Source organism: Bufo gargarizans, chromosome 1, assembly GCF_014858855.1.
Source record: "Bufo gargarizans isolate SCDJY-AF-19 chromosome 1, ASM1485885v1, whole genome shotgun sequence".
In the NCBI taxonomy this organism is placed as follows: domain Eukaryota; kingdom Metazoa; phylum Chordata; class Amphibia; order Anura; family Bufonidae; genus Bufo; species Bufo gargarizans.
The window spans coordinates 476,606,780-476,632,056 of record NC_058080.1 but is presented as its reverse complement, the minus strand read 5'-3'; the positions used below and the strand labels follow the sequence as shown (position 1 = coordinate 476,632,056).

The 25,277-nt window shown below is 43.8% G+C and overlaps 1 protein-coding gene across 3 annotated transcripts in view; it reads right to left on the bottom strand.

The window, feature by feature from the left end:
• PTCH1 (patched 1) overlaps positions 1-25,277 on the bottom strand; it is a 92,024-nt gene that overhangs the window by 26,489 nt on the left and 40,258 nt on the right. For 2 of the 3 annotated variants that reach the window (XM_044273482.1, XM_044273464.1), the window contains exons 3-14: positions 16,778-16,967; positions 16,061-16,130; positions 14,711-14,802; positions 13,665-13,860; positions 13,115-13,236; positions 10,041-10,188; positions 6,386-6,517; positions 6,068-6,223; positions 4,500-4,598; positions 4,066-4,191; positions 1,920-2,038; positions 195-585 (exon numbers count right to left, since the gene is read on the bottom strand). In XM_044273482.1, the coding sequence (XP_044129417.1) occupies positions 195-585; positions 1,920-2,038; positions 4,066-4,191; positions 4,500-4,598; positions 6,068-6,223; positions 6,386-6,517; positions 10,041-10,188; positions 13,115-13,236; positions 13,665-13,860; positions 14,711-14,802; positions 16,061-16,130; positions 16,778-16,967 (1,841 nt within the window). The remainder of the gene's footprint in view (positions 1-194; positions 586-1,919; positions 2,039-4,065; positions 4,192-4,499; positions 4,599-6,067; positions 6,224-6,385; positions 6,518-10,040; positions 10,189-13,114; positions 13,237-13,664; positions 13,861-14,710; positions 14,803-16,060; positions 16,131-16,777; positions 16,968-25,277) is intronic. The other variant, XM_044273474.1, reaches the window with a different exon arrangement.

The window sequence follows — 25,277 nt, the reverse complement described above, 5'->3', positions numbered from 1 at the left end:
GCCATGAACGTGTAAGCACTCAGAGATATGCATTTCAAGCTTTATGTTTTATGCTTTTTCACTGCACATGGTCAGGTTGTTTTTACTTATTACTACACACTGTAAAATGTTACAGGTCCATGCAGGTGAATAAAATGTTAACTGAAATACTTGTATTCTGTATTTGTAAGGTTGCATTTTGGGGTTTACCATACCTTTGTTGTCGGCTTTAACAGAAAAGGGGCATAATGCTTTTCGGCAAAAGACGAAAGTGTCCACTTGGTACAGGAAGGTTCAACGCAGTTAAAGCCAGACTCTAGTAGGTCCCGTGTGGAATTTGTGTTCTCGGGGGCCAGACTGCTGGCATCATTGGGTGTAGAAACTGATGGTTGCACAGAGATTTCAGACAGAGGCTCCGCTGTGGTATAATACGAGTGGGTCCGGGGGTCATACTCTGTCCTCAATTGGACGGTTGATTGCATAGTGATTTGTGTCTCGTGAGCAAAGCTGTGGCTACTGTATGGTGGTGGAGGACTGTAGCTTGTATTCTCATTGTTATCCATGTATGCTTGGGGCTCAATCTGAATCACTCTACTGACACAGGGGCTAGAAGCAAAAAAGAAGAGTTGTAGATAAGAATTACAGATGAGAGCTTTCCAGTAGTTCTAGTAGCAAAATCATATCTCTTTTTGTAGTCCTTAAAGTGGCTGTCTGTTAGAGCATAAGGAGGTCATAGAAGGGCTCTCCTGCTTGAGATTCATCTTTATGATCCAGCAGAGACCCACTCACAAAAGGGCAGCTCTTGCTTTAGCAGACCTGGAGTGTCAATGCATTACACTGTCACCATTCACATGCATAGGCTCCATGCAATACCAGAATTCTAGTGACGCAACCATTGGTGGTTTCTGATAGTGGATCCACAATGATTAGCTAATGCCTGGTCTGGCTTCAAACAAAATGGAATAAGTCCAGCTCCCCCACCAATGTCTGTGCACGGAACGAGTCAAGGTTGGCTCTTCTCACATATGAAGGAATAAATGGGGTTCCAGCACCGGATAGTATCTTTCGTAGCTTGTCTTTCATTTGACGTTCATAATCATAGAAAACATATCACCTCCCACCACCTCCGGTCAGGTTTACATGTTTCGAACTTTCAAGTTCTTAATTATAACCTCCACTTGAAAGTTCGAAACATGTAAACCTGACCGGAGGTGGTGGGAGGTGATATGTTTTCTATGATTATGAACGTCAAATAAAGACAAGCTACGAAAGATACTATCCGGTGCTGGAACCCTATTTATTCCTTCACTGGTCTGGCTTCAGTTGTAAATGGAGTGGTCTTTATGAGACAACCTCTCTAACATGCCTTAGTTACAAGAATAGAGTCACTAGATATAAAAAAAATACACATTATACTCAACTAAACCAGTTTCAAGGAGTATAGAATATTAGTGTAAGAGACAGACAATGACCACATAAATGTACACAGAACATATTAATTCAAAGAGGTCCATAAAAACTAGACCTGCAGTGATAATCATACTTACTTGATCCCTGCTGCAGGGTTCTGGCTCTTTTGCTGCCCCGCTGGCTCTGCAGGTCCCAGGTCTCCCCGCATGAACATCTGGTTTGAGAGAGGGGGGGGGTCATGTGACTGCTGCAGCCATTGACTGGCTGCAGCGGTTACGTGTCACCCATGTGTCATGTCAGTGGGTCACATGATGCATGGGTGACACAGATGTGGGCAGTCATTGGCTGCAGCAGTCACATACGTTGATGCGGGGAGATTCTGGACCTGCAAAGCAGCAATGGAGTTGGAAAGCAGCGTTGGGGATCAAGTAAGTATGATTACTACTGCGGGTCTTGCCATGCTGGGGGGGCCTGTAGAAAAGGTCCTTAGGGGTAAACAACCCATATAAATATGCTGAAATAATGTGTACCTGCTGAAGCAGCAAAAAATATCAAGTCTGCGATCCCTCCTGCGATACAGGTCCATGCTTAAAATGGCAGGGAATATGAGAAGAACCATGGCAAAGTTGAACACCACCACGACAGCCGCCTGAAGAACACAACACAGTTCACACATAGAATGCATACAAAACGGGAAATACTGTCTCCTATACACAATAATACAGATGGCTAAAATTGCAGTGCATTGCTTGACTGATTAGTAAAATAGGAACATGAAATCTGTAAAGTAACTGTTTATAATAACTTCATTCGAAACACGGTGAATAATGGCCCGGAATATATTGGGTTCCTAAGTACTGTACACAGGCCTATTAACTAACACAGTAGAGTTAATTTTCCTCAATTTCTATTGCACTACTATGGTTATTAAGACACAGTGAGTAGGCCGCATGTCCGCTGTAGAAAGGGATCACTAGTGATCTGCTAGACTACACAAGCCTTTCCTATTTGGTCCCATTGAAAGCCCTTGTAAGGTTTCACTGTTCCAGTGTTTAAAAATCTGGAGCTTTCTGCCTGTAACTGATGTCAGAGAAGAATGGGAGGTCTGTGTTAGAACTACCCAGGGAACAGCTAGTGTGCCTTCTCAGATGGGGCCCTGCCCAAGGTATGTGTGTTTTCTTTGCCATTCCTGGCAGACCACACAGGGAGAGTGGGTGGACTGCATAGCTGGAAGTGATGAGCAGATGAGGACGCCTGTCAGCTCAAGCTCCACACTACAGCTGCTCCTCACTAACTCCCGTCTTTATCCAGCTATTGTGTAAAGCCTCTTTTTGTCCGGTATATGACTCCAACGTTACCTATTATCTATTCAAGGCAGAGGTTAGGAAAGGTGACAGGCAGCACCGTGAGGCTGAGGACAGAAACGCATTTTTTTTTTAAAAGCAAAGAATTGCTGAATCAAAGAGAAGCATGCATAACTTAATATCTAATCCGTCCTATCTACAGAGGATATGCCACTTCAGCAGCAAATACTAAAATAAAGAACTAATCATTTATACCCCATGGTCTGCATACTAACATGGACCCTACACTATGGCCACATTACGACTATGTGAAACAGCCTTAGGGTCCATTCACACGTCCGCAATGCTGTTCCGCATTTTGCGGAACGGAATTGCAGACCCATTCATTTCTATGGGGCCGCACAATGTGCTGCCCGGATCCGGAAATGCGGACCCGCACTTCCGGGTCCGCAATTCCGTTCCCCAAAAAAATGCAATTGCGGACAAGATTAGGCATTTTCTATTAAGTGCTGGCGATGTACAGTCCGCAAAATGCGGAATGCACATTGCCAGTGTCCGTGTTTTGCGGATCCGCGGACGTGTGAATGGACCCTAAAAATGTCGTCACATGTTGGGAGCATCTCCAGACCTAGGCATCCAAGGAAGGCAGCGACATATTCCACCATGCTGGAGGACACTTTGTCAACAGCCTGTATGATACGATACAATACACTTTATTGATCCCAAGGGAAATTATGATGAAATATATTATATTATTTTACTACGCAATTTCATGGAGCAAAAATATAATGTAGGGTGTATGCCGAATACACCTTTTGGCACATGTGGGTCAATGGGGGCCATAGATACATTCAGTATATGCTGGGATGTTCCCTGGCACATGCGCCAAACCTAGGGCAAAATTAAGATGAGAAAATCCTGTGACAAAATTATTATAAAGAACAACTTTAGTTTCTGGTAATAGATAGACGAGAAAGTGTAATTAACCTCTTACAAAAGACCAAAAAAACAACTTTAGTCTCTGCATCACTGGATCCAATATTTTGGAGAAGGGATGCCAGCTAATCTAAAGGTCCATGTATGGAATGTGCCCATACATACTTACAAAATGGGTTATAGTGCAGTCTATCACGCAATTCCATACTGTTTTATATTACTGGCCAGCAGGTGGAGGCCAAAAGGATACTCTTTTAGGCTCAGCCTGGCTAATATAACCCTATGGCCATTTTTGGTGTAAATGTCAAAAGCTTTTCCAGTGTGCACCCTGATGTGAACATAGTTCTATGCAAGGCTATTTTCCCCAACTACACCACAAGAATTCCCATAGAAATATGTGTTGTATCTGGGGACAAAGGTACAAAAAGAATCTTACTTGAAGAGAGAAAGCCCTGAGTGCAGGAATGGGTATTAAGGCAGCCATGAAGAAGGCAGTCACATTGCTGATAGAGGTTAGAGCAACGCTGGCTCCTGTTCTTTTCAAACATTCCCCAGTTCTGTCCTAAAAGTGGAAGAAAAAAAAAAGTTTAAAAGTTAAATTCACAAACTCAATAAAATGTATTGGTCATTGGGACGGGCAGCAAAACGGCTTTACTCTCACATTAGGATACGGAACGGCGTATGACACCGGCGTAATCCATTGTGGTGTGGATTTATACCTCTATACCTTGGAAAGGATGGAGCATATCGGTCCAAAAATCAGTACTGAGTAACGCAATGTCAAACTCTGCTTTTAAGGCACGGCACATGCCTCCTGGAAAAAATACCTCTAAACAAAGACACTTTTTCATTTTCAAGTTTCGTAATTACCTCAAATGGAATCCTATTATTTTGGCCTGTTTCACTAAACGCATGTGCCAACAGAAAGACATCGTCTACACCAACCCCGAGAGCAAGAAAAGGCAGAACCTGTGGGGAACAATGCAGGCAGTGAAGACACACACATACAATATCTGGCAGCCACACGTGCACCCTAAGTAACATGTCCATTCAGCTCAGGAGCTTTCTCTAGTAGAATGCCGCCTTTCGTGCACAGACATTTCTTGCATTCAGGAACCTTGACTTGGCTCGCCAATAGTCTGCAGTGCAATTAAAATTTAGGCTCACCTTTAGTGAGCCTAAACTAATACTAATAGGGAATTCCATTAATAGTAGTTCCCCCAAATACACCTATATCGGAGAAATGGGAGTAGGGTAGCCCAGGGAATTCAGAGTCCTCATTGCTTCCCTGTCAGAAGCCATAGACACCCCATGCTTTTCCTTGGGCAGGCTACAAGTCTTCTGATAAGATTTTCATGGCAAAGGTTGAGGAATCTAAATTCCGAATAGCCACAGAGGGATCTTCTTGGAGTGCTCCAGCAAATGTTATAATAAGGGCTCTTGCACACGGCCGTTCCGTGCATTGGGGGACAAAATTTGCGGTACCCAATGCACGGGTAACACCCGTGCGGCTGCGGATCCAGACCCAATCAACTTAAATGGGCCCGTGATCTGTCCGCACAGACAGAAACCCCATGGAAGCACTCCGTAGCGGTTCCGTGCCTCCGTTCCGCACCGACCTTCCAGATTGATGAGGGGGTTGCAAACGGCCGGTGACCACATATTGCGGACCCGTCGTTTGCGAATATGGCCGCACAATGGGCGTGTGCATGAGCCCTAACTAAGATATACTAAGAAATTGCTACATAAGCAAATGGTATATGAAGAGATACAAATAACATTTACCAAGTGTTTAAGTCCGTGTTTGGATGAAGAAGCAGGTCAAAAATAAGAAGATATAAAAATGGTGATTTGCAGACTGCAAGAAGCTATTGTTTATATGCAACAGAATAATTGCAGCATCTAAGATAAGGTGGGTGAACTTAAAGGAACACTAAACCTAGAAATTAATTTAAAAAAAAGTGAAGGAAATACCATAGTTGTCCCCCATGTTTGTAAGCCTGCCTTTTCTACAAGTTCCTGACGCAAATCCTGCAAACAAGGGGGGGAGGGGGTTAATCTCCTGCTGATCTCTTCCAGCTTCAACTGGTGGCTGGCTGAGGGCAGGGCTTAATAGGAGTGTCCTACTGCAGACAGGGAGGAGGTTCCTGCTGCAGCCAGAAGGAGGGGTCTGTTAAATGTCCTGAGAAGATTTCTTTACATGATATTTCTCAGTGTTAATTGTAATACAGTATGCAATAAAATAAGTAAAGAGGAAATGAATGGAAAAAGCGCTGGGATTTTTTGTATCCTTTGGTGTGCATTTTCTGTGTTCAGTGTTCCTTTAGGACTTTGATGCTATGAATGAGATAACAATACGACCGTAATTCCATTTTTCTTACAAATCATGCAGCAAGTTGTACTCGAGTTGAAATATTTGCGGCAAGGGAAGTTAATACCTGAGTAGTTGCGGCATTAAAGGAAATTCCAATCAATGAACACAGGCCCAATCCTGCTGCCACTGAAAGCGCAACGAGCAAAACTCCAGCCAGCCCCACGGCACCCTGAGACTTGGCGCAGTCCCACCTCAGCATGGTTAAACAGGCATAGGCAAGCTGCAAATGAAACATTTGGAGACAAAACGCAAACCACATTAATATGCGACAGGTCACTCCATCCCCTTGGCAATTCTCCGAGGAAGAAACTATTTTAAGCGTGCAACAAGTGTCAAAGCCACATGCCTACACCTCTGAGCTTAGCAACTCCGTTCCACTCACCATCAGCAGGTAGCCGCTGGCAACTCTGATGACGCTGACGTCGGAAAAGGACTTGAGGATGTCGTCCAGTGTGGTCGTCGTAAAAGGGAGGACGTTCTGAGTGGAATTTTGTGCGACACTTTGATGTACAACCTAACAGTCAGGGAGACATTGACATCACAAGAAGGAATTTCAACAACCACTTACGAATAAGTCAATTCATCTGGCGCTTGATCCCCCGTTTTATTTATTTCAGTGGAAGACAATGAAATGAATATTGTATCTTTACGGGGAAGCGGCAGAGCCATCACTCATCTCCTATGCATCACTCTGCAGTGGTCTTCTAGACATTGCCTGGGAGAGACGTCTTGAGCTTTAATTGGTTGGCTGACTCACAGGGGTCACATGCAACTCGGCAAAGGTCAATGCTTGGGAAACAAAGGCCAAAAAAATGTCACATGACCTCACCAACGGGACCACAGCTGTGAACTGATTCTCCGGCTCACTAATGTGTTCCAGACACCTTTCCTTACAAGTCACACTTGCTTTTTATTTCAGTTCGCCCTCGCAAGCCATTAAAGCTCTAGGAAAAGGAACCTTTTTTTTTTTTGCTATTGCAAATTGTTCTAACATTAAAAAGTACACTTCAGCCACTTCAATCTGTACATTAGATGAATGTCGGCCCAACCAGGGCTGTGGAGTGGGTAAGCCAAAGCTCTGGCTTAGATTCCAGCATTTTATCACACTCCGACTCGATAAACAGTCAATAATATAGTAAAATGCTAACACTGGGCTTTTTCTTACCCTCGTGTAAGTAGTTAGGCTAGATAGACAGAACTTAAACCATATTTGTTGGAATACAATTTCTGAAATTCCCAACATTTTGAACATTCCGGTAAGTAAATATGCAATAAACTGAAATCTGCAGTTAATAACTGGAAAACAAGGATATGCACTTAATTGAAAGAAATCTATTAATTTGTCCTCAGAAAAAGTTAGAAAAGCTCTATGTGTATGTCGTGGAAATGTAGAGCAGTGTTTCCCAACCAGTGTGCCTCCAGCTGTTGCAAAACTACAACTCCCAGCATGCCCACGCAGACAAAGGCTGTCCAGGCATGCTGGGAGTTGTAGTTTTGCAACAGCTGGAGGCACACTGGTTGGGAAACACTGATGTAGAGGATCATGTGAAAGTCTAAATGGGAATAAAGCAAACATGTAAAAAATGTAGCTGCTATATTAAGTGCTTGCCATGAAAAGGTTGTCAGGGAATAACTAACCGTTCACTGCTTCCTGCAGTCTGCTGCTACGATGGAAAGATTCATACTTGCTGCTCTCCGCAGCTCCGGTCCTGCGCACTGGCTCCTGTGTGTCTATCTTCAGGATTGTAGCTTGCTTACTTACTCTCCGGAAGGATCATCTGCTCCACTGCAGCCAATGAATGGATTCAGTGGTGACAAATCCGCAAGAGACACATCACTGCTGAAGCCAGTTATTGGCTGCAGTGGAGCAGATGATCACACCCATGCCAGACACAAATTAAACAAGCAACGGGGAGGAAGATAGACACACGGGAGCCAGAATGCTGGACCAGAGTAAGATTCCTTCCACAGATGAGGCAGGCAGAGGGTTCCTGTGAAAAGTTACTTCTTCCCAGACAACACTTTTAATGCTGTCTCCCTGTTCTGTCTATCAGTTCTGAGATGACTACAGGCATGCCCAGTAGTGAACTTTCTCCTCTGGTCTTCACGACTGAGCATGTGCAGCACAGTTTCAAGCATAATAACTAAGGGTCTTGGAGCAGCACACAGATACCTAGTATAAGGGACAGCAGAGAACACAGGAGTGGGGAGAACTAATTACCACCACTAAAACACCCTGATTATCATGGTTTAAAGTATAAGGGACAGGGCAGAACACAGGAGAGGTGAGAACTGATTTTCTATCATCACTAAAACACCCTGCTTATCATGGTTTATAGCAGGGGTGTACAACATTTTCTGGTTGGGGGCCACATTGTCAGACTGAAGGAATCCCAAGGACCGAAAATAAAAGTTAAAAGGGGTATTACCAACTTAAGTACTGTATTTATGGCATATTGTACATACAGTATATTCTATAAATGTCTGGTTACACCTACATGATTCCCATCTAATGGGAGAATACATGAAAAATGCATGTGAGCAGCCACAAGACAGACATACATGTCGGCGACCAGATGGTTGGGGGCCGCACAGAATGATATCAAGGGCCACAGGTTGTGCACCCCTGGTTTATAGTATAAGGGACAGGGGATAACACAGGAGAGGTGAGAACTGATTATCTACTACCACTAGAACACCCTGCTTATCACTGTTTATAGTATAAGAACAGGAGAGGTGAGAACTGATTATCTATCACCACTAGAACACCCTGCTTATCACTGTTTATAGTATAAGGACAGGAGAGGTGAGAACTGATTATCACCACTAGAACACCCTGCTTATCACTGTTTACAGTATAAGAACAGGAGAGAACACAGGAGAGGTGAGAACTGATTATCTATCACCACTAGAACACCCTGCTTATCACTGTTTATAGTATAAGAACAGGAGAGGTAAGAAGTGATTCTCTATCACCACTAAAACAATTTCGGTGGCCTCCTGACTCTTCCCCTGATGGCAGATGTCTGGGGTGATTGTTTTCAACAACCCAATTCTTTTATTTTCGGGGCGATACATCACAGCCAGACTTCCCACTAAGAACACGCTTGCAGGTGAATGACAACTAGCTTATGTAGCCAATATCTCATGCTCAATACTTCTCAGCTACTGGCCTAACATGAGGTCATTTATAGTTACACTATAGGTTACAGAGAAGATAACCTACAAACTGAACCGTGTGTAATGCGTCATTTGCACGGACATAAAATGGCTCAGTGAGCGGTCATACACTAAGAGCCGAAATAAGGCTTAGAACAAAATAGTTTGGGAACCGATTTCCTAACTACACATAGCAGATCTAACCCTATTTTGCCTATAAATATATGGCTCTCTCATGAAGGTATACTTAATCACTGTGTGAGTGAAGACTATGGACCCTAGGACATATCCCTAGTGCTTTTAATAGAAAAATGCATGTAAAAACTACATCTTTTTAGGTTTCTATTCTTTTCTTAGAAGAGTCGATGGGCAAAATGGCACAAAAAAGCAACACCCTTATTTATCATACTCTAAAACCACAACAGGAATAAAATGCAATAAATGTGAGGCCGAGCCATCACTGAATGCCACCATACATTTGCCTTTAGGCCCCATGCACACGGCCGTTGTTCACGGCCGTGTGCGGGCCGTGGAACCGCGGCCTGGATCCCTCCTGAGAGCACTGGTTGCTATGACGCCGTGCGCTCCCTGCTGCCGGCACAGTACAGTAATACACTGGTATGATCTATACCAGTGTATTATTGTATTGCGGCGGCAGCAGGGAGCGCACGGCGTCATAGCAACCAGTGACGCCGTGCGCTCCTGCTCTCAGGAGGGATCCAGGCCGCGGTTCCACGGCCCGCACACGGCCGTGAACAACGGCTGTGTGCATGGGGCCTTAGGGTGAATATTTTCAAATAAAAAAGCATTACCATTAGATTTACTGTAAATGTTGCTATAGGTGGCGATCTCTTCATACACAATACAGTCAATCATACCTGAACATAAACCCGCTGCCAGGCCTCCAGAATGGCTGCCGCTTTCTCTTCATTCCAATTGATCTTAGAAACATCATTATAGCCCTTGAAGTGCTCATACATCTGCTTAGGAGTCATTAACTGAAACATAGTCTGTAACGCTTGGGCACTGAAACACAGAAATGCATGGAAATATTTTATGAGCAAATCCAGTAAATTTTGTAGAAACTGTTGCATTCCTTTTTCTAAAGTGCGTGCACTTTACAGAAATATAAAATTATACGCGATGGAGCCTTGAGTCGTTAAGTTTTCCCTTTGTTAAGCAAAAGCCAAAAGGTCAATATCACATAGCAGAAAACAACCTTTCTCGCTGCAGTGCCATGTGTAGAAACCCTGTCTGCAATCACTAAAAATTTGGCTTGACTTGAGAGCTCCCCCAGACTAAACTCTTGACACTCCGCAGGGATCTAGGAAGTACACAAATGTTGATTATTTAAGCAGACGTGTGCATGTCTTTCCCCTTTTACTATACTATCAAAGACGCCTTACACATTCACTTGGCCGTCAATGATTATAGCATTTACAGCAGCAGGAGCCGATATATATGTACTTTAATGCAGAAAATGACACTTTTTGAACTGAACATTTGGGGAGCTGTTCTGCATAGCAAATCCGCGGCCGCAATGGGTTTTGTATCGGTATTGCTGGAGAAATCACAGCAGGTCCTCCGCTGCTTTCAACCTTTTCAGTGCAAAGGTAGAAGACCGCAGGTAAAACTTCCAGCATAGAATGACAACCCACACACAAGTCAGTTTGCGCAGTTTTTTTACTGCTGCGTGTGGATAAGATTTCTGAAATCTCACCCATTTTGCAGCTGCTGTAAATGCTGTGGATTTTCCTCATACAATTCCACTGCAGAGAACATGGTGTAAGCATGATAATATTTCCAGGACAAGCAATTATAGCAAAGCATGCTACAATGCACTTTCCCCTGAGAAACAAAAGGACATTTTCTGATCATCATTTTCCAGAAAAATTAAAAGGTATATCCATGTGGGATAGGTCATCAATATAACATCAGCGGGGGTCCAAGTCCCGGTATCCACGCGGATCAGCTGTTTCAGAGAGCCTCACCAGAGCTCTGGTGTGCAACGTAGGCTCCCAGCAGCTTTCTAAGCACAGCGCCGTACATCATATAGTGGCAGTGCTTGGTATTGCAGCTCAGCCCCATTGTACTTGAATAGGATTGAGCTGCAACTAGGCCATGTGACCGGTGTACGGTGATGTCACTGACCTAGGAATAGGCTGCGGCACTCAAGGCCTCTGAATGGCAGGGGTCCCGGGTGTTTTATCCCCACAGATCTGATACTAACGACCCGAGGATAAGTCATAAATATATTTTCCTGGATAACTCCTTTTACAGTCATATCCAGTCTATGCCATCCACACATAAGTATGTCTGTATACTAGGAGTACATAAATGAAGGACCGGGCTGGACAAATCTCAGCAGTCTGCGACTGTGTCGAACTTCTGGTTTGTTCTCCAATGACAGCTATCATTATTTGCATTGCTTGTCACAAAAAATACAAATTTCCAACAGAAAAGATAAACTAAGGACCCTTTAACACATGCCGGTGATCAGGAATAAGCAAAGTACCACAAAGCGTAAAAATATTCAAAAGTGCAAAAAACAATGAAGGCATGTTATTGGGATTTAACATTTAAATTCCATGCACCAATATGGATGTATCCGTGATTAAAATGAGACTCCCTTGAAAGGAGGTTCAGTTATCACGTCTACTGTATATTAAGAACACTGAGCTGTACAGAGTTATGTACTTTGAACAATCCCTATTTGTATGAAGCACCCCTTGATAATAAAATGAGACCTCCAGCAATCATCTATAATCTGTGGGGTAGTAAGCATCCTTTTATGCCCCAAGGCTAGTTTCACATATGCAGCAAGAGGTCTAGCAGGCTGTTCTGGCAGAGGACAACCTGCCGAAGCTCTCTGGATCCGGCATTGCCAGGCTGTACCGGAATGCCTGGTGGCCACATTAACTATAAAGAGTTCAGCAGAGATCCGGCTGCTACCCAGAAAATATGCTGAGGAATGGCCGCACAAAAACTGCTGTACACTGGAAAACAAGAGTCTGCTCATTTGTCGGCTGATCACAGAGCACCTTTACAGGTCTTAAAAAGGGATTGATGACCTATCCTTAGAACAGAGTCTGACCATCGCCGATCCTATACTGAGGACCTATCCTGAAGACAGCACTGCAAAACCCCTTTGGCCTCGTTCACACTTCAGTGTTTGGTCAGTGATTTCCATCAGTGATTTGTGAGCCAAAACCAGAAGTGGAGCCTCCACAGACATGAGGTAGAAGGGAAAGATCTGCTCCTGTTCTGTGTTTAGAGTTGCACCTGGTTTTGGCTCACAAATCACTGATGGAAATCACTGACCAAACACTGAAGTGTGAACTAGGCCTTTAAGTATTCAATTTTCCTGCAGCTTCACCACGTGGGAAATTAAGTACTTTCACATTAGCGTTTTCAAATTCCGCTATTAAGATCAGTCTTAGGAATGCATTCCGTTCGGCTGCGCCCCGATCACGGACAGAAAAACAATGACACAATAGAAAACGGATCTGTCCCCCATTGACTTTCAATGGTGTTCATGACGAATCCATCTCGGCTATAGAAAACATAATACAACTGGATCAATTCATGACGGATGCATGCGGTTGTATTATTGTAACCGAAGCGTTTTTTGCAGATCCACGACGAATCCGGAAAAAAAAAAAAAAACGCTAGTGTGAAAGTAGCCTTACACATTGCCCATCCAAATCAAGATGGGCAATGCAGGATAGGACAGACGATATACAGCAAGAGAAGGATCATGAAGTCACAATTCCCTGACAGGGTATATGAAAATGGATAAACTGGTGAACCTCTTGAAGTAGAAAACAAGAAGCATGTGATTAGATCGCCCCATCAAAAAGTGACTACTGAGACATGCTGTCAGTAGTCACTTTTTTGATGGGGATATGCCACAATAAAAGATGAATGTGTGGTATTACACGTAAACACTTACCTGGCAAGCTTTCCGCTAACATTTTTCACTGTTCCACCGATGATCAGTTCCTCTTGCCAGTGCATGTACTTTCTTGAAAGACCATAGCATCCTCCATTCATCACAAGAGCAATATCCAGAGGCTGAAAGTAAAATATGAGACCAAAGGTAATTCAGGGGAAATCGGGTCTTTAAAACCCCAAAATCTGATGGAAATTGTTGTTTTACAAACAATAGCTTTAGAATTTGTATTAATTTTATTACAATTGTACCTTTCTTCTATTCACGGCCTGACTGCAGGATTAACTGACCCGAACTCACAGCATCATATATCCCTATGATGCTGTGAGTTTGGGTCAGTTCATTAAACCCGTCAGACGTGACACATGCATGTAATATAGATGGATAATACGTTTGAAATGGACTCGTGTGAATAGCCAACTATCACAGATGTCTTATGGCATACAAAAAAAAAAAAAAAAGTGTAAGTGATTTGTACACCAGTGCCAACAAGGATAGAATTTCTTTTGTAAGACCAGCTTGAAGAACATAATCCCATGTATGAACTCACTTTGGTTGAATTTTTATTAGGTGCTGTAGGCGGACAATCCGAATCTAATGGGTCGAGGCAGGGGCGGTCCAGATACGCGTGACCAACTTCAGCCTTTTTTAGCATTTCCTCCCAGATGTCTACTTGGAACTTCTCTCTCATCTCTTCCAGCAGACCCATGGGGTCAAAGTTTGTCCATTGTAGAGTGGGTTTACCTCTGGAGAGAAACTGGTGTGAGCCAAAAATGACAACATACAATATGTGCTGTAGTGTAGCGGATCGGAAAGAATGAAAATGAAAAGGCAGAGTGGGAGGCAAAGCATATAACTAATGATGACAAATTTATATCAGCGAGAAAGTAGTAAAAACACCAAGCAGGCAGGAGCAGAAAATATCTTCTCAGCAAGCCTGATGACTTGGCCAGGTCTCCCACTACAGTGGCTACTGTTGCTGGCACTTTTCACGCTTCAGCCGGGCAGATTACAAAGGCCTTCTGGCCGCCTCATTTTGTTGTCTATGCCAAACTGTATTTGCCCATCCAGGCTTAAGTCATTATTTCAAGTCTCCCAACTAGAAAAGTGAAAATGCTTTGAGTCCTACATCCAGAGCTGCACATTGTAGGTTAGAGGATGGCCATTGCAAATTGCTTATTTTCGGAGACAAGCAAACCAGGACACGAACAATTACTCAGACACGAACTCTTGCATAATTACTCAAAAATGCCAACATATGCCAAATGCACAAAACAATTAACTCTTTGTTGCCTGCAGACTATAAAATTTAAAAGTGGCTCAATTGTATAAAAAAAAAAAAAAAAGCGTAGATGGGAATTAAAATGGAGTTTTTTGTTTCATTAAACAAACGACATAAAGAAAGGCCCAGTTGCTTATTGCTCTGAATAGTTCCAGCTTTACAAGCACATTCCCCAGCACATGCTACACAATGTTTCCAAGGAGGGAGCAATAAAAGTGCATGCCCAAAAGATCTACACCCTAGAAACATCACATCGACCTTTTAAGAGGACCATTATAGCCGCCCAGGGTACAGAATAAAAAGGTATTGCTTACGGTAGATATGCCCTTCCAGAATGAAGTTTTGCTCCTTCCCAAAAGCAGTCCAATGGTGTGATAATTAAACAAGGGTAAAGTGATTCTATGATCTAGGAAAGGAAACAAAGCGGTTTTCGGTTAATAACCCTACGCTGCATGCAAAATATATCCCCAATACACCGCTGTGGACGTTACAGAATGGATGAATCCTCCCAGAATGTACTTCTACATGGATAGAAATCGCTTTATGGGCACTTGAATAAAGAGTCAATTCTGAGTAAAGAATTATAGGCCACCATGATCCTTTTGAGCTCACATTGGGATTTTCTAATTTAGAAATCTCATATTCAAGTACACTTTTAGTTAATTCTGAGTAAATAAGGTGTGTGTGGGGGGGGGGGGGGGGGGATCCTCTTTTTAGGTGATACTAGGGTTGTGCCATACACTCAGGGCATCACTTAGCAGTTGTCACTTATGTAGACTTAATGGGGTTATCCTGGAAAAAGTAATGATGATCTATGCTCAAAAATAACTCATCATTATCATATCGGGTGGGGTCTGAGTCCTGGCACCCCTGCCAATCAGCTGTTTCAGGGAGCAGTTTTCCAAGCACAGCGCCGTAATGTACAGTGGTAGTGCGGCTCAGACCCACCGACTAGAATGGGGCTGAGCTGCAACTAGGTCAAGTGATCGATGTATGGTGATGTTACAACCTCTAGGAAGAGTTCATGGTGCTCATGGAGCGCTGGCCTCTTCTAACAGCTGATCAGCAGGGTCCCAGGTGTCTTGATATTGATGACCTATCCCGAGTACAGGTCATCAGTATATTTTCCCAGATAACCCCTGTAAGGCCCCCATACACATTAGTCTATTGTTGGCCGAATCTGCCGTTCTCGGTGGGTTCGCCTGACACTAACATGTATGGGGAGCTCCCAACATCATTTGTCGGAGGCGAGAAGCATTGGAAATTTTTTTTTTTACATTTTGGCCTGATCTTTTTGTTCTCCCCATAAAATACACATACATATTCATTCGAGGCAAAATAGTATGTGTATGGGGGAAGGGACTGGGAGAGAAAGGTGTCTGCCGAACAATTGTACAGCCAACAGCTATTGAATGGGCATGGGGGCCTTAACCAATACTTTGTTGTTCACACTGTGCAGTATGATCTCCAAGTTTAGGTGAGCTTAGTCATTAAAGGCTAGCAGAATTCACTGGGCCAGACTTAACTTTGATTTTTTTTTTTTTTTTTTTTTTTTTTTTAGTAAGAGTGCTCTTGCTAGAAAACAGAATGAGTGCAATGAAGGTGAACACAGACGTTTCCCAGTCATTAGCAGCAGAATAATGTAACCCATTTTAGACACTTACCTGGCTCATATACCCAGCTTCAGTTATAAGTTCTCCTGATTTAAAACATAGCTCTTCTAGTTTCCATGGCCTATTGGATAAGAAAAGAGGACACTTTAGAATCTTGTCATGTGTTTTTCAATCCTTACCAATAAGGTTTTATGAGTGAGGCCAATTTTGTATGAGCGTGTTTCGCCTCTGTGACCTATCTGGATTAATATGGGATTTTTTTATGTGGTTGTAAAAATACGCGCCATATTTGAAATATCTTTTACTGCTTTACAGTCATAAAAAGGACCAGTGAAGTCTAAATGGGGTTGGGAAAATAGACGCAGCCATATGTTGTGCGTTTTACAGATGTAGAACTGAAAATTTCCTCAAAGAGGTTGTCTCACTTCGGCAAATGGCCTTTATCAGATAGACAAAGTTTGTACAAGGCACTTGTACTTGCTGACATTTTTTTATCGCATTATACACTGCTCGTTTCTATGTTTATGACCACCCTGTAATCCAGTAGGGTGGTCATGCTTGCACATTATAGGAAAAAGTGCGGACCTCTATGGTGGCCAGATACTGCGGATACGCAAATGTGGTTCGCAATACGGCAACGGGACACCTACGGTCGTGTGCAGGAGGCCTAAGGCATATACAGCATCTAAATCCCAAATTTATAATAAACATGCAATGGTCAGAAGAACTAGGAAGTGACAGGGAGATTTTTACAGATGCGGCATTTACCTGTCGTACATGTAGACTTGCACCTTGGTGGCCTCAAGTGCTGAGTGGAGATGTTGCCTCAGAGCTTCTGTTGTTAGGACATTAGCACCATTCTCTAGCGGAGTCTGGATCATGAGCTGTGGATTAAACATGGCTTCCTCTCCTATCTTTTGCCGAGTATAATTTAATTCGCGACTTACTCTTCCACCAACTGCAAGATAAATACATTTACAGATCATTCAGAAGACAAAGCAAGAATCCAAAACGAACCCAATGCCAGAGAACATGAAGCCGTCATGCAGCTACTGAACTACCACTCTCAGAAACCTTTGCCAGGGATGAAGTACTTAAACAGCTGCAGGGTACTTTCTCCTGCGCTCTGATGTACAGATGAGATTTGTTGACGACTACAATAAACCATAAGAGTAATAATTACATTACAAATAGCCTTAATTTTTCTTCCAGTCTTTTCCCCCCTCCTGAATCTAAGACTTCCATATGGAGAAGCTAAATCACTTTAAGAAGGCTCTCTCCACCGAGCAGACTGAACATTTTTGGGACAATTTCTCGCACTTGTATAAACAGTCTGGTTCTATAGTACACGCCACGATCAATGGCTTTTATGTATACATGTCCATACACAGAAAGAACCCTGGCACTGTTAAAACCATTTTTTTCCTTTTCAGCAGCTTGGTAGAGGGCAGTGACAAATAACCACACATTTGTTTGTGGGCAGCATAACATAGAAACCGAGCCATAAGATGGCCGTACAGGTCATCAAATAAGCTATTAACCCTGTCTGCCCCAAAAATACTAATGTTTGGCTCAGGCGAGCAGGATGCAGCTTATCTTCCGAAATTGAGCATGCCCAGTCTCGCCCCCCCCCCCCCCCCCCTCCACCTTTGATTTGGGAAAGAGTGAGCTGATCTCGCCAATTCTGTAGAATTCGTCTGACATTTATAGACCTTTAGTCCCTTCTGTATGCCAATATTAGTTATCACACTTCAAGCAATTTTCCAATAATTCTCCTCATGCGATCATAAAAGCTACTTCTAACAGGTCCAAAAAGAGATGTCTACACTTGTGATGGTGCTTAAAGGGGTTTTCCCAGACTCCTGATACTGAAGACCTATCCAAATTAGTGGCGGTCTGACACCCCCGACCTCCACCGATCAGCTACTGGTGCTGCAGCTCCATTCAAAGTGTAGTGGCCATGCTGCGTTATTGCAGCTTGGATTCCATTCACTTCACTGGGGAATAAGTTGCAATAACCCAGTATGGCCACTACACTTTGAACGGCGCTGTGCTCCCTACTCAATTCGACAGCTAGTGCTGATGCTGCAGAGAACAGCTGCTTGTTGGGAGGGTGCATGGATCTGATATTGATGACCTATTCTGAGGAGAGATCATCATATCACAAGCCTGAAAAAAAACCTTTAAGAGAGTATTTATTTCCATAACTCCAATAGATTTAGACGGAGGGTCAGCCAGACTGGTGGAGCTCTCTCTTAAATGAAAGCAGTCAGCGCTGCTGAAATAGCGCGATCTGATCACTGATGATTTTTATCTAAAGCACAAATTCAAGATTTGTTTTCTTACTTTTTGGGATTTCTGTAGAGCACTCAGGGAACGGATCCCTACAATGTTCATGAAGGTGTTGCAAACAAAGACAGATCATTTCTGGCAGGAAAACGGCCGTTTGCCTTATGATAAAAGGAATGGCAAGTTGCTATATGGTACAACCACAATGTTTCTATGCCTAGAATCTGTCGGTGAAAATTTTGGCACAATATAGGCGCACTCCCCCCCATCTTGTTTGACAAGAGGCATGGCTTAGTAAGAAAGGGATGTGTCACCAAAATTGTGCCACAAGTGTGGGGCAAAATCTGTATCCAGGCACCAAATTAATCATCCAGCCTGAGCCCCTGTGATAAATTTGGCGCAGGTCTAGGACAGCCTGTCTAGGTTTACACCATCTATTGGATTAGTAAATCTGAGCCAAGTTGCATCTTCTGCACTGATGAGGTCTAAAACAAAACTACAAAAGTGGTCTCATATGGGCATACCTGGACAGATACGGACATTCAGGTGAGGACACTTTAGAAGCAGTCTTACTTCCCGAGTACCGTATGTGATACAAATCCATGTATCTTGCGGTATCATACACAAGTGATGCTCCATGGTACAGAATTACCTAAAAAACAAGGGGGCTCCCCCCTGTCCTTCCCACATGGACCGCACAGATCTACTCAATACTGTGAAATACACAAACTGATGTGTGTGTGACAAGCTGCTGGAGACTTTAAGGCACACCCGTTACAACAAAAGTCTTCCCTTTACTCATTACGCTAATAATTCAGCCCATCATCAAGACTACCTGTCAAAACAGCAGCAAAAGACACGCTGTCAATGCAAAGAATGAGAAAGCAAGAATGGCTGCAGAAGTTATTCCTAAGCATTAAACATCTAGGCACCCGAGTATGAAAACCAACACCCTGCCCAATTATAACAAGAAGTCAACACATTATATACCAGGCTATGCAACCCAGAAACTTGGTGCTATAAAAGGGTGACACTACACCAGTCATAACCAGTGAAGAGGTGACAGGAAAGATGGTGGTACTGGGAACACTCATGATAACTATTCAAGGACTGCAGTGTTTTTCTTCCCTTTCCATCTACCAAGGCAATTTGTCCAATTCAAATTCAATTACCAAGTACCATTGCACACATTTTATTTAAGTATATGCACTACATGTACTTTGTATCAGCTAAACCTAACTTAAAGGAATGTTGTGACACTGAAAATGGTGCCTGAGCTACAGGCAGTGTTATGGTTGTTGAGTGTGGATCCACTGTGCCAACCAACTGGTTTGACTGTGGGCTAGTACTGAGGGCGTTATCCTGGCGGCTCTCTGGTATTCACCCTCTAACTCCTATAAAAGGGACCTGGACTTTGCTGCAGGGGACCCACCAGGACCTCTTGGAATAGTCCCAGTATGGTTGGCTGCTGACCCACTGTGGTCAGACACACCAATGCTAAGTACAGAGTGATCAGGCAATACACCATCAGAAAGCAGGTAGAGGTCAAGGCATTGGTCAAGTCACGTGGCAGAGAGTCAGGATCCAGGAAACAGGCATAAGTCAGTACACAGACAGGGCTCTTTTTTACAGGGCCTAGCAGGCAAGTGGAACCAAAAGTAATCTATTGCTCAGGCAAAGGGTAGAACAAACAACCCGGCATATATAGGAGGGCTAATGAGCTCATTAGTCAAACTGCTGGGACAGAGCAAAAATGGGAATTAATCCTTGCAGTGATGCAGGGAGAGGTTCAAAGAATAGACACTAATACACACACACACACACTCAGACGAAGCAGCCAGGTTGTAGCTTGCAACAGGAGACACAGGAGTCTGGCTCTTAGGGCCCAGTTAGACAGCAGAAGTGCTTTGCGGATCCGCAAAACACGGATACCGGCCATGAGCGATTGCAGACAAGAATAGGACATGTTATATATTTTCTGCGGAGCCGCGGTACGGAATAACGGATGCGGACAGCACACGTGTGCTGTCCGCATCTTTTGAGGGCCCATAGATATGAATGGATCCGCAGACCTTCCGCAAAATCGCGGAACAAGTGCGGGTCCATTCATACAGCCGTGTGAATGAGCCCTCAGTCTCAGGCAGAAGCTCTAGGTGAGTGATGCAGCGCTCATGTCCACCACAGATAGCAGTATGGACATGGGCATGGAGTGTCGCCATGACAGACAGCATGCAATGGAGCAGAAAGATTGATATATAGTTTTAGAAGAAAATATTCAGTATTTGTACTTTATTCACTTAAAGGGGTTGTCCAATCCCATTTCTAAAGAGCTGGTAGAGTGAATTACAAAAACAAATAAAAAATAAAAACAAGCAAACCAGTACCCCTTTGAATGTGCTTCTTTCCATACTTTCTGGCATTTCACACAAAAAAAATGTAAATAAAATAATATGTTGGGGCCAGACAACCCCTCTAAATCCCTGCTCTCTCTATGCCTAGGAGTCTAGTGGGTAGTTCTAATTGATGAGTATGTATACATGCTCGTGTATGGGAAGGCTGGACCACCCACTGAACTTCACATAGAAAGAGGAGAGATTTAAGTGAATAAAACACTAACGTTACTGAATCTTTTCCTATAAACCAGTATATCAATCTGCTCAGCTCCTCCTGCTCTATACCACGCTGCCTGCAGATTGGACTGACTGTATTTTAGAGAGAACAGATTCCGTTTAAGTAGAAGTCAGGGAACATGCAATAATGTTACACACAAAAACATCGTTTCATTAGCAATACCCAAATAAAAAAAAGTGGACAAACAGCAGCCAGACTGTTAAAAGCGTGCCAAGCAATAAGAAATACGCAAGATAATAAATGAGCGAGAAAAAAAAATTATCCAAAAATACTCTAAGAGCAAAAACAGGCCTCTCCATTCTTCTGAAAGCTCTAACCAGCTGCTTGCGATGCCATCTGTTGTTACCTAAAAGGTTTACTATGGAAAATCCTTGCAGCGAAGCAGAACTGCTCTCACTGTCAGAGACAATCAGGTCAGGTCAGCGCTCCCCCAGCATGAAACTGCTGCCTGTCATGGCCCTCCCTGTCTCCATATTTCTTACATGCCCACCAGTTCCAAACACAACATTGGACCTGTCATGCAGCCTATTTTTCACTGGATACGTAAATGGTTCATTCAGAAATCTGAACAGACAGCGCTGAAGACAAGGAGCTCACTGTCAACTCCGCTTAGCCACCTAACGCACGCAGAATAATTAGCCCACCTTTACGGCCACATGCAAACAAACAGGTCAGACAGTTTATACAGGACAGCGGAAGCCAAGGACATAGAATAGTAACGGAGCACATGACCAAAGACCAATAAATAAAAAAAATGACAAAAACAAATCTAGGCCCAAATTGCGGTCCCTTTTTTCTCTAAACGACTGCTTCTCTTGCCTTGACTCGTGGAAGGCTGACATCACTTCATGGCTCCGAGCACTTCTCATTATGCTTCCAGCTCTCCTTTCATTGGCTTTCCACTTGAGGCCGCATGGGGCAAAACACAAAGGAATCCCCCCGCTTCACACAGGCTCCCCAGCATCCCACTGCACTGATTTATACCCAGCCCTGTCCCTTCGCTGCATCTGTGCCGAGAAACACACAGCGCTGGGGGCCACTTTCATGATTTTTGTTGCGATCAGGATTAGCTGGATTAGGGTTTGATTCATAAGGACCCCCTGCGGCCGTGAGGAAGTTTCATCACAAGGTCAGTGTGGTGTGAAGTATATTCTGTCAACACCACCGCTGCTGGCAGAAAAAGAAAGGGAAGAACCTAACAGGGGTGTAACAAAGGAAATGCGACGTCCCTGGCCTTACAATGCGGGTCCTGTATAGAAAATAAAGTGAGGTTTATGTGAAATTAGCCACACAGGTACATTTTCATTTCCCAAGAATGCTGCGGTTACGGAGTCTGGTGGGGCCAGGGGGAGTCAGTATGCTAAACTGCACACAAAAACCACATAGGGACTTTTCTTGGCTCTGGTTCCAAATCAACCAGACGCCTACAGAGCCGTGGCCCTGACAAGTGACTATTACACTCACCCTGTCATTTATGACTGGCTACATCTAGCTCCGCAGAAAGGGCTTCATACACGCACAAGCCATACGTGTAACATTAGAAACCGCAGCCATTCAGCTGACGCTTGAAACGCGCCGTGCACTAGGCATTTTATAGCTGGCGAGAAGAAAAACTTCCCCTGTTGCTTACCGCTCTGCTCCCCGGCCTTATCGGCTACGTTCCTGCTTTTCTATTCTGCAGATGCATTCACCACCAAGAGAAAAGGGTGTAGGCAAAGGAGGCTTTGACCTGCAGCGGTAACACAATACTTTCGCACAACCCTGTCGACCCCTGACATAAATTTTACACCGCAGCTGGCATTTACACATTTAACATTACCATATGTATAGCCTACTCGGTGCTAATTATGCTAATCACCTGTCTAACTCTCTGCTGCGAAAAATGGTTGTATTTAGCAGTCCACTGCCTACCAATGCAGCTTACTGTGTGGCTGAAATGTACATTCAGACGGCCTTGAATGGCAAGATTTTTCCACGTTGCTGGCTTCATTCAGGCCACAGAAAAATGTATTCAAGTCAACTGGTTTCGGTCCGCAACAAAAGTTACGATAGAAAAGTGAGTGTGTTCGTGCCCTAACACTCAAAGTCTGCTTGCAAGCAAAATGATAAATCAATTGGTGTGGGAAACAAAGAGAGGGGCATTTTTTTCACCAGTCTTGTGAAACTGTTGCACATATTTTGGGTGTTGGTGTGTACAACGTAGGTACACAGGCCACGCGGCATTTACACACCTTGGACCAAAACATTTGAACGTACCCTTTGGGAGTGGCTGGAGTCACTCCCCGTTCTGGACACAATCATAAATGGTTGATGTTTCGATGCCATGGTCATGAGTTAGTGAGGGCATCTATCAAAGGCCCATGAAACGTTTAGGACGGTAGGTACAGAGTACTCGACAACTTTACCGGCAGGGCTCTCTTTCTGAAGCGCTTCCAGCACACCACTTTTAAAGAGGACCTTTCACCAGTCCTAACATTCCTGTTTTAATAGCTAAATGCATCCACCATGTAATAAGAATAGATGCTCCAGAATTGTTATGGCTGTATGTTGTGCCATTCCTTTATTATTTCCACTAGAAGTTATGACTGAATTGCTAGCAGTCTGCAGTAAGGGTACAGAGGGTGGTAACAAGGAGGGGGGGTGTACCTGCACAGACTTGCTCTATCCAATCAGTGCTGCCATTTTCAGACTATGCAGAGACACCCCCCCAACTTGTTACCACCCCTCTGTACCCTTACTGCAAACTGCTAGCAATTCATTCATAACTTCTAGTAGAAATAATAAAGGAATGGCACAACATAGAGACATGAGAATAGCTGCTCCAGAATTGTTATTACAGGGGAATGCATGAAGCTATTAAAACAGACAGAAGCGGTGAAAGGTCCTCTTTAAGGACTCATGTACACAACCATGTATAAGCCCGAGATCTAAGAAGGGTTGTGGAAGTGTAGTTGAGCAACAATGAACTTGATTTTAGGGATTGGAGAGATTTATATTTAAAAAAAAGCTATTGTTTTAAAGGGGTCATCTTGAAAAAGATATTTATGACTTATTCATTATTATAACATCAGCAGGGGTCCAAGTCCCAGCATCCCCGCCAATCAGCTGTTTCAGGGAGCCGCTGTGCTCACTGAAGTTCAGGCTCCCGGCAGCTTTCCAAGCACAGCGCCGTACATTGTATAGTGGCAGTGCTTGGTATTGCAGCTCAGCCCCATTGATTTGAATGGGGCAGAGCTGCAACTAGGCCATGTGACCGATGTCATTGGCCTAGGAAAAGGCCGCGGTGCTCAAGGCTTCTTCTAACAGCTGATCAGTGGGGGTCCTGGGTTTCACACCTCCGCAGATTTGATACTGATGACCTATCCTGAGGATAAGTCAAATATATTTTCCTGAATAACCCCTTTAAGGCTTTATAAGCTTTGATAGATGCCCTTCTTAGCACTTTTAAATAATGTACAAGTTATAACATACAGGTTAAGGCTACTTTCACACCTGCGTTCAGGTGTCCGCTCGTGAGCTCCGTTTGAAGGGGGCTCACAAGCGGCCCTGAACGCAGCCGTCTGGCCCTAATGCATTCTCAGTGGAGGCGGATCCACTGAGAATGCATCCGTCTGCCAGCGCTCAGCCTCCGCTCCGCTCAGTGAGCGGACACCTGAACGCTGCAAGCAGCATTCGGGTGTCCGCCTGGCCGTGCGGATCCGTTCCGACTTATAATGGAAGTCAACGGGGACGGATCCGCTTGAAGATGACACCATATGGCTCAATCTTCAAGCGGATCCGTCCCCCATTGACTTTCAATGTAAAGTCTGAACGGATCCACTCAGGCTACTTTCACACTTAGAAAATTTTTCTAAGTTATAATGCAGACGGATCCGTTCTGAACGGAGCCACCGTCTGCATTAATATGAGCGGATCCGATCGAACGCTAGTGTGAAAGTAGCCTAAGGGCCTCACGTTGAACGCCCAAAAAAGCACTCAGCATACATGTCAAACGTACCCATAGGGCTCCATTCACATGACAGAGGCCAAGAGTGGCTAGTGTAGTATCCTACACCATTTCATACAAAAGTATACTTCAAAAACAGATATACTGCATAGTATACATTTTCTTTTACAATGCATGTCAGGCCTAATTCAGATGCCAATTTATGTCCACAAAAAGCAAACACGTGTCAATCCATGTGGATGTCCGTTTTTTTCCTCTGCACCCATACACTTGAACAAATGAGGGTGGAAAACAAATTACAGATTCCCTGGTTCGTGAGAAAAATATGTTTTTCTTGCCTATAATGTGTCTGTCTCTAGTCTGTTACTCACAAGGATAGCACGTGGATGGAAAATACATCCG